Source organism: Arachis ipaensis, chromosome B05 (genome assembly GCF_000816755.2).
Source record: "Arachis ipaensis cultivar K30076 chromosome B05, Araip1.1, whole genome shotgun sequence".
Classification (NCBI taxonomy): domain Eukaryota; kingdom Viridiplantae; phylum Streptophyta; class Magnoliopsida; order Fabales; family Fabaceae; genus Arachis; species Arachis ipaensis.
Window position 1 is genome coordinate 18,880,365 of NC_029789.2, and position 10,243 is coordinate 18,890,607.

At 38.3% G+C, this 10,243-nt stretch overlaps 2 protein-coding genes across 4 annotated transcripts; both read right to left on the reverse strand.

Moving 5' to 3' along the window:
* Window positions 3,481-6,113, reverse strand: LOC107643229 (pentatricopeptide repeat-containing protein At3g22690-like). The gene has a single exon (XM_016346820.2). The coding sequence runs from the start codon at window positions 6,085-6,087 to the stop codon at window positions 3,577-3,579; it is 2,511 nt and encodes an 836-aa protein (XP_016202306.1). The 5' UTR covers window positions 6,088-6,113; the 3' UTR covers window positions 3,481-3,576.
* Window positions 6,224-10,004, reverse strand: LOC107643231 (serine/threonine-protein kinase HT1). Of its 3 annotated transcripts, none has more exons than XM_021123275.1 (7): window positions 9,558-10,004; window positions 8,561-8,927; window positions 7,868-7,989; window positions 7,376-7,587; window positions 7,112-7,286; window positions 6,870-7,004; window positions 6,224-6,780 (listed from the first exon to the last, which is right to left on the reverse strand). In XM_021123275.1, the coding sequence occupies exons 2-7, from the start codon at window positions 8,877-8,879 to the stop codon at window positions 6,574-6,576; spliced, it is 1,170 nt and encodes a 389-aa protein (XP_020978934.1). In that variant the 5' UTR covers window positions 8,880-8,927; window positions 9,558-10,004; the 3' UTR covers window positions 6,224-6,573. The 3 variants fall into 3 exon arrangements, with proteins under 3 accessions (XP_020978934.1, XP_016202307.1, XP_016202308.1); XM_016346821.2 differs by having other exon boundaries at window positions 8,561-8,911; window positions 9,558-10,002; XM_016346822.2 differs by lacking the exon at window positions 9,558-10,004 and adding an exon at window positions 9,342-9,482 and having other exon boundaries at window positions 8,561-8,911.

Sequence of the window (10,243 nt, forward strand, 5' to 3'; positions counted from 1 at the left end):
GAGCCGAGCCACTCGTTGAACCGGCCGTGCAATGAACCCGGTGGAACCCGGTTCGACCCGACGAGTTTTGATGAAAAATGGTGACCCGGCCGGGTGATTTGACCCGGTCCGGGTGGTAAAATTTTTTTAAAATGTTGAAACAGTGTCGTTCCATTTCATCCCACCCCTCCCCCCTTTCGTTGAAATTGTGAAAGACCCTAGGCTAATCCCCCTTCCCCCATTGCCTCCAAATCTCTAATGGCATCTGAGACTCTTTGAGCTAGTGTAACCGCCGATACCCCACCAGCCAACCTCGTCTCTCCGTCAGCTCTCCGTCGTTCGAGCTATACAATTGGCAGTCCCTCACGGCCTCACTTTCACCCTCATGAATCACGACCTCACCCTCGTCACTCTTCAGGACATATTTGCCAAATCATTTCGTAGAGTATCAACCTCTTCAAGAGTTAAAAACGGTGGTGAATCTTTCAATATCCAATCCAAATGGTCATCAAATGCATCAAGACAAATTGAATCATAGCTTTGCTTTCTCATTAGATTCCTATGTTATCAAGTTATGTAATTACTAAACTAAAGATTAAATTGATATCAACATCAATTATGACAGTTGAGAGCATAGATATAAAAACCGGATTGATGATGGTAGTCGGATTGAAAAACCGGGGAACCGATCTCAAGATCAGTCCGAGTTGAGCATAGAATCGGAGAAGAATAAAATCCAATGAAAACCGGTTTGACCGGCCCTGTATTGAAAACCGGTTCGAAATTAAAATTAAAAAAAAAAAATCCCTAATGTTCAAAGAAGCCCCCCTCCAACCTACTGTCTCACACTCCCGGCACTAAAACACGGCAGAGGCAGAGCTCAAAGCCTCAACTTCTCTGTCGCAGCCTCTCGCCGGCCCTCATCCCCTCTTCGCCGCTCGCGTCTTCTTCTGCATCACCGCGCCGCTCGCATCTTCCGCTGTGCTTCGCCGTGGCTTGGTTCCTGTCTCCCTCTTCTCTGTGTGCGGCCAAAGTGAGTTTTTTTTTTCTATTTTTTTTAGTTATTCAATTATAATTTTTAATGATTTGGCCATTCAGGTGATTGTAGCTGTTGATCCGGTTTTAATGTAGCTGCAATGGTTATTTTTTGCTGATTCTGACCCTCTCTGCCTCGTGCTTCCTCTGGCTTTGGTTCTGTGATCGGAATACTGTGACATTTTATTGGAACACTGAGGCTTTGGTTCTGCTTCTGAACTTCTGCAGAGGTGAGCTTTTTTTTTCAATGCAGTGTAGAATATATAAATTGATGTTAATTGGAATTTGTATAGAATGACACTTGATCGCAAATTTGAAAGCAATTGGAATTTGTATATAAATTGTTGCTGTTTTAATGTAAGTTTAAAATAGAAATTTGATGCTAATTGGAATTTGCATAGAATACTTGATACTTGATTGTTGCTGTTGTTTTAATGTAAGTTTAATACTTAATTGATGCTGTTTTAATTTAGGTTTAATATTTGATTGTTACTCTTATTTAATTGTTTTAATGTAGGTGTAATGCTAATTGAAATTTTCCTATTAGTTACTTTTAAAAATTGATAATTGTCGATTGTTGTTACTGTGTTAGTGAAGATATATTTTCTATTAATGTAGGTTTAATACTTGTTAATTGACTATTTTATATTTTTATTTAAGTAGGACCGGTTACTTACCGGTTAAACTAGTGACTCAGTAGTCTGATCAGTTCGATTACCAGTTCGGTTCTGACAACTATTGGTGATAAAGAAACTATGTTTAATCTTTTGTTCTCTTTGCTTATAGGTTGTGGCCGCAGAACTTGAATTGAATCATGGATGCTGTTTGATGTACTGGTGACCTGACGACTTTGATTGCAGGTGATTCTTTTAAGTTCTTTTCTTACAAATCATGTAGTTTTCTTTTTAAGAAATGTAAAGGTTATTGGGTTTGTATTTATCAAGTGATATTTAATGTTTATGTTAACTAGTATTTTGGGTATACTAATTGAATTAAACTCTATATTCTCTTATTTTATTTTGAAAAATATAATGCAATCATATTATTCTGACTTAACATTTAGTCAGTCACCAATTTTATTTTTTAGTAGTACCACAGCTGTATGCCTGTATTGGTGCAACGATGCATTTAAAGGTATAGAAGCAGCTGTGGGTGTAAGTGGGAAGTGCGTGCAAAATCAGTCTCTCTTTCACTGATTCCAGACCCAGAAAGGGTTTAGCAATGAAGAGGAGCTCTCCATGGGATGAGCCTGTTCAGAATCCTGATTCTTCTTCCAACGACATTCCTCTCCCAATTACCTCCATTGACCTCACCTCCCAAGGTCGTCTTCTCCTCCATTTTTTCCTCCATTATTGTTATTAATGCCTTTCAAGTTTCAATTTCACTCCACTCATAGATCATCTTGTTATTCTTATTCAACTCTTATTTACTACTACTCCTATGACTTCTAGGGTTACATGCATAGATTTTTGTGCTTTCCTGGAGTAATTAAAATTTCAACAATCAATGAAATTCACCACCTCGCATTTAACTTATACAAACTTGAATCAACCCATTCCAAGAATAGTAAATCAAAAGTATTTATGCCACCACTCTATCCTTTCCGTTTGATTCATGTGTCATGTTATTTACTCTCAAATTTTTTGTTTCTTATTACTAATGCAAAGTTAATTTTTGTTGTAATACAATTATGTAGCTTTCAATGCCCATAACATGTGTAACCAAATAATCAATAAGTGATGTGTTATGTTTTGGTATTTTTTACACATTCTCCGAATTATTTGTTTTGATGATTGCTTCAACTACAACAATATCGGCTCAGAAAACACGTAAAACTCTTTCGATGAGTGGTTTGGAAATAAATTGTGCACGCGTTTCTTATTATCTATAGACCATATGCTGCTTTGCATTCTTATGAATATAATTATTCATAAGCTCATGCTTGAGTGCAGATATACTCATTAGACGGGCAGAAATATATCAGGAGTACATGAAGCAGATACCAATACCAAGTCAACGAGGCTCTGTCATCCCGTTTAATTCATGGATGGGATTAGGCAAATCAATAAAGCAACTCTATGGGCAGCCTCTCCATTACCTCACAAATGTTATCCTGAAGCAATGGGATCAGTTGAGACTTAACAGCAAGGATGAATACAAACCCTTAGACAACTTGATTCATCCGACCAAAGCCGAAGCCACCATCTGGCTCATGGAAGAAGTCCATCGACAGACATCATCGCATTTTCAGATTGCCGAACTTTGGAAGCTGGATCCAATGTACAATTGTTCTGTTGATGCCATTTTTCCAACTTTAGAGAAGCATTGTGAAACCAGTTAGTTTAAAGGCTTTGTTAAGTATCCTGCAAAATGTTTACTTGCTAGGTTTTGGCAAAGAAAACTTGAACAGCTCTCTTGATCATCTCGTCCCAATTCTTTTGTTTGACTAGTCATCTGTTTTGGGGCTTCTTTTTTCTGTTGTATGTGAATATTCTAGTTCAATGGTCAAGAGTAAATTGATTTGTCAATCAGATGTGAGAAATCCCACTTTATATTAACCGATTACCAATAACCTCTACAAGAACAAAATCCATCCCTGAAAAAATGGTACCTATTATTATCTCTAACAATGATTTCCCTACTGTATAATTTTGACACTAATTCAGCAAATGAGTGACAATCAGAACACATTCTAAGATTTTTGACAACCCTTATGGGTGCACCTTGATCAGTAGTGATGAGTCCATAAGCCATGGCTAGTTTTTCACTGTGCCTACTGAGCAAATGCTCTTTCTCCTGCTCATCAACATCAAGTAAGACATTGGTTGTATTAGGGACGTATCCAGCCTCGCTTAGCCTGCAGTTTATCTCCTGTAGCATTAATCCAATTTGAGTATACTCTGCGTGCGATTCATCACCCGAGGTAAACTCTTGTATCTGTCCCTGAACCTCTATTGAGCTTGATCCAGGCACTTTCTGGATCCCTTTTTCTTTCATCTGCAGCCTCACTCTTGCAACTTCATTCCATTTTCCAGCTGATGCATATATGTTGGATAACAACACATGAATGCCAACCTTTCCAGGGTCCAGTTGAGTTATCTTCTCAGCTGCATATTGTGCCATTTCGACATTATTATGTTTCCGACAAGCAGCTACAAGAGAGCCCCATATAACATCATTAGGTTCCATAGGCATACTTTGTATAACATCAAGAGCTTCTTCCAACAACCCAGCTCGACCAAGCAAATCAACCATACATCCATAGTGAACAATCCGAGGACTAATTCCATGAGTTGTCTTCATTGACCTGAAAAGTTGCCTACCTTGGTCCACAGAGCCACCATGGCTACATGAAGTCAATAATGCCACAAAAACAACATCGTCTGGTCTAACCCCTTGTTTGAGCATCTCATTGAAAAGCTCAATTGCCCCCTTTGTATTTCCTTCCATTGCCATAACGCCGATGGCAGCAGTCCAAGCTGACACATCCCGTTTGTCCATTTTCGTGAAAATACGCAAAGCACTCTGGGGATCACCACACCTAGAAAACATATCAACCAAAGCTGTGCCAAGCTGCTTGTCAATCTGAATGTCATTTCTCTCAATGTAGGTATAGACCCACTTAGCAAGATCAAGAGCTCCTAGATATCCACAAGCAGAAGCAACACCAACCATGGTCACTCTGTCTGCTTCAATTCCCTGGTTTTGCATCTCCCTGAATAGCTCAATTGCTTCCTGAAACATGCTTACTTGAACCAAAGCACCAATCATAGTATTCCAAGAGACAAGATCACACTCTGGCATCTCATCAAAGATTTTCCAAGCTAATTCCACATCACCATCCCTGATCAAACCAGCAATTAGCGAATTCCACGTCACCACTGTCTTGTTTGGCATCTGCTCAAATACCTTGCACCCAGATTCTCTCTCACCACATTTCATGTACATGTCTATGATGGCATTGGAAATGTTTTCCCAGCCTTCAAGTCCATTTCTTAAGACATAAGCATGGGACGACTTCCCAACAATTAGATCACCTAACTGCGCGCAGGCCGCAATTGTAGATAACATTGTTACCTTATCTGGGCATGGTCCCTGTTGCAGCATTTCACGCAAAACTACTAGCACTTCAGCTGGCAGCCCATGTTGGGCATAATTCGACATGATAGTATTGTACATAACCAAATTCCTATCAACACATTCATAAAAAATTTTGCTTGCATTATCTATATCTCCACATTTCATGTACATATCAACGAGTGCATTCCCCATGACAGCATTAAGCTTGACCCCCAACTTACCAATATAAGAAGAAACTTTTTTCCCCAAATCAAGATCCTTCAACTTGGCACAAGCAGATATAACACAAACCATAGTAACCGGATTGGGTTGAATCCCAGTGTCAACCATCTCAAAGAACAGAGAAACAGCTTCCTTGGGCAAGTCCCTCCCAACATACCCATTGATCAAACTAGTCCAAGACACAACATTTCTCTCAAGCATTCCATCAAACACCTTGCGTCCCAAGTCAACTCTGCCACATTCCGCGTAGAAATGTATGAGAGAGTTTCTGACGAAGATATTTCCCTGGAAACCCATCTTAAGAAGAGCGCCATGAACTTGAAGACCCTCAGCAAAAGCCATAACTTTGGAGCACGCACTCAGCAAGGACGGGAAGGTGAACTTATCGGGTAAAATGCCCATCTCCGCCATGTGAATGTAGAGCAAGATAGCTTGGTCGCAAAGGCCAGTTGAAGCGTAACCTCTGAGCAGAGAGTTGCAGGCGAACAAGGAAACTGCGGCTGTTTCTTCATAGAAATAATCGAAAGATTTTCGAGCGTAGTCGAGGCTGTGGTAGGTTCCCACGTCGACGTAAGCGGCGATGAGGTTGTTGAGGTAAGAAGCGCTGTGAGAAAGGCCATTCTTGATGAAGTGGCAGTGTAACTGCTTGAGCTCCGTGAGGGTGTCGCAACTTCCAATAACCTTTAGAAATGACGTGCTGGTGATGGGTTTCGGAGGCTGGGTAGCTGGGGAAATGGCCACACAAGAGGGAGGAAGGGCCGTCGCGGCCATGTTTGTGTGTGTATAAGTTGAATGGGAGAAAATTGTAAAAATAAATATTTTAAAATTAATATTTTTTAAAAAATAACAATAAAAAATGTAATTCTGATTAATTGACCTACTCTCACTCTATAAATAAGAATGAATGTGTAGGTACTTGGTACTTGGTAGCAACGCGCCATTATTAATAGGGGAAATTTTCATTAGATGTATCAAACCCCCCTTTCATTTTTCCATGCACAGATGAAACCAGTTTTCAGGACTATATCTAAGAAGCAATGAATTCACCCCTTCAATCAAAAATTCCAAAAAAAAAAAAAACGAAAAATCCCTCTCTCTTTTTTTCCTTCTCTCTTGACCATCATTATTTTGAGTCAATCAAGAAGGGAAGTTGAGTTGAAAACTGGCAACAACCATAAAACACAAATTGCCAGTTCCACTGCTTCTCACCCCATCTCTTACAAGACATGAAAAGATGGGATAATTAAAAGGACTCAGTTAGGGACCTCTGGCTGGTGCAAAACAGAAGCAACCTGGACTCTCATCTTCAGGTATCATTCCCCCACCTCTGCTTGTATCCAGTGCTTCTAGCATTGTCACCACGTCCTTCATTTCCGGCCGTTTGTTTGGATTCGCATCCCAGCATCTTTTCATGATATTTGCCATGCCACTTGGACAACATCTCGGAATATCTGGTCGTAAATTCTGACAAACAACAGGAAATCCGTGAATCATAGCCATAGACAAACATGCTGTTGTAAATTGTTCTTTAGACAGTTCGTCTTATGACTAACCTGACGAACAACTGCAGACGATATATCAGCGAAGCTTAGATTTGGATAAGGCATGTCACAGCAATAAATTTCCCACAAGCAGATGCCGAAGCTATACACATCACATCTCCTGTTGTAAGGTTTACCATCCAGGACCTACACATGATAATGCCAAGATTAAAGCCACCTCTTGTTTCCAATCTTGAAAAACATGATTCATATGATGCTTATTATTTTTCAAAAAAGCATCAGCACTTCAATACCTCGGGCGCCATATATCCAAGTGTTCCGGTTTCACCCGTCATGTCACTTGGATTCAAAGCTTCAACACGAGCAACTCCAAAATCAGCTATTTTCAGTTTCCGGCTGGTATCTAGTAACATGTTCTCTGTTTTAACATCTCGATGAACAATCCTCATTGAGTGTAGATAGCTAAGACTGCAAATTTTAGGGGGAAAAATACATTTTATTTTAATATTAGATTTAAAATTTCTAAGTATAGAATTATTACAGAACACAGTACTCACCCCCTGGCAAGGTCTAAAGCCAGCTGTACCACAATCTTATAAGCAAGTTTCCTCCTCCTATTCTTTATCAAGTATTGTTTTAGCGTTCCGCCAGGGAGAAACTCAACAATGACACAACATGCCCTTGAAGGGGGAGGAGGATTGTTATCAAAACTTGAAGGGTTTTTAGGGGGAATCTTAAGATTTGAAGTACCCATTGAAGCTCCGACAAACTGTTTCAGAAATTAATACAGACATCATTATTAAGCTGAGCAGTTATTTCTAGAAGCAAATTTAGTTGATAATCTTGAAACTAATTCATACCGCTCTGAGAAAGGAAAGAAATACTCAAAAAAAGAAAACTAAGCATGTGGATAATATCAGAGCAAAGTTCGAATTTTGCTCTGAAGTATGCTATCTGTAATAGCCACATTTTTTTTATCAACATTGTCATGTGTCAAATAATGATCATTAATAAAACAAGTGAGAGTGAAGAAGACTTTGAGGTTTTACTTTGGTGACATTTGGATGGTCAAGTTTGTGCCAAACAGCGACTTCCTGCCTAAAAGATGCACGTAAAGCGGCAGTTTCAGCAGCAGTAGCTACACCATCCTCACCCCAGTCCAAAACTTTCACTATAAAAATTCAAGACGGCAGCATAGTGGTTATAAAAGCAATATTTTCATTCTGAAATATGCTTGCAGACTCAAAAGGATATTATAATTAGAATGATGCTTTTAAATTCAACATATGCATACCATTCTAACACTTTTGCCTTTTCTCAGCAAAACAAGACAAATGCCACTTTTCTTTTGTCATTAATGTATTATTATAATTAGAATTAGTTACTTTTCGTTTGATAAAAATCAACATAAATTCAAGTAATATAAACATCAAGGTTTCAGTCAGCCAGCACTTGCCATTAGAAGCAATTTCACTTTATTATTAAAAAACAGATGTGCCTTCCAACACACAGATGATAAAAGGAAGAAATTTCGCTTTTCTGTCAAATTTCATTTTTCTTTTTCTTGGAAAACATGCCAGAAGAGATATTAGATCACAAGTTATTTTGAAAACTCCATTGCGGATTTGAGACCATATTCTCTTGCAGATAATATCATTAGCCAAATGTTTAAATAATAAAAATGTTGAAAGACATCAAATGGAAAACATATTAAAAAAAAAAGGTTAATGAGATGCAAATACCTGCAACATCTTTTGTATCATAAGTGCCCCTGTAAACAGTTCCATAAGCGCCATGAGCAACTGCATACCTTAAATCCAATTTGGCCAAATCAATCTCCCACTCCTCCTTTGGCCTTTTAACGTCGAGGCTCATCGTTCTCGACCAAACCTTGCTCAGGTGCTTTTCTAGCTGGGCATCCAAACTCTTGAGATCAATTTTATCAGCTCTGAAGATCATATCTTTGCTGCTCTGGTTTCCAGTACCCTTCATCTTTGAATTCAGAGCTCCTACCGCTTCACATTCTGGTTTCCTCCTCCCATTCTCACCATCCGAATCCATCTTCAACACCCTAAATTATCGAATTTCGACAACTAGGATGGCAACCAACTAAGTTATTTAGACAGCAGAATTATTTTCAAAAAAGAAAAAAGAATTTGAAATATTTGTGTACAACATATATTTTCTAAAGAGAAAATGATAACGGCAATTGTAAAACCTCCTTTCTTATATACCCTTAAGGCCTAGAATTTTTTTCCCTTTTGGTATGAACACTCAAGCCCAGAAAACTGACTCATCGTGATTAAAACCAAGAACTCATTCCTGGCCAACCACTTATTCTATTGACTTCTAAATATGAAGAAATAGTAGCAGAATAAGAAAAAGTAAACTTCTTAGAAAACGACCCAATTCGCACTATTCCTGACCAAGACCAACCATCCAGAAAAAATTAAAAAACAAAATAAAGATTTCAAGCATACAAGAAAAAAGAAAATAAATAAAGGTATCTTCGAAAGTACAAACCTTTAAGAGAATCAAGCAAACAATGAAGGAAACTAAAAACTTGCAAGGACCCCCACAGAAAGCAAAATAACAACAGATTAAGAATTACGCTAAATAAGAGATAGCAACAGAAGCCACAGGCGAGAAAATTGACTTTTTTTTAGGCCACCCAAAATTTTCTTCCTTACTTCTTTTTTCTTTGAACAAAAAATAAAAGTGGGTGCGTGAGATGGATACCTTTTAAGGTGTTGGAGGAATCAAAGGGTTTGTTTGGGTTTGGAAACAAGAGAGAAAGTAAGTTTTGCAGTTGTTGTCATCACCAATTCAGAGACGTTGCCCAAGAGAACGAAGGCTACATTGAAATTGAGGGTTCAGTTTCTGCCTTGTTCTGAATTGTTGCAAAAAGGAGCGATTTTGAAGGGTGAAACCGATTCCAAGCCAGCATGCAGACCACCCCAAATTGAAACCAGCGGTGATGGAATCGCTGGTGTTCCCTAAAATGAGGTGGACGAACAAAACAAAACAATCTCTGAGAGACAGAGATAGAGAGAGAGGCTGTTATGTTATGTTATATTAAAAGCCTTGTTTTTCTGTTTCCTTTTAAAACCAATATATATTCTTAGTCCAACAAATTTTATTAAATGAATTTCATTTCCATGTACGCTAAGATTAAGATCTTTGCTTTTGCATTGGTACCATTGTTAAGTGTAACGGTTTGTTTGGTTCATGACAAATCAAGCATCTTTTGTGTTCGTTATTTTTGCGTAGCTGATGACTCAGGATAGGTGTTTTCCTCTTTCCTATTATTCCTTCGTTTTCAGTATTTGTTTTATTTATATTTGTGGTGTTTTTTTTATGGCTATTTATGTTGTTAATATAAAAAATAATTATTTTTATTAATATGACGTTATACAATTGAATAT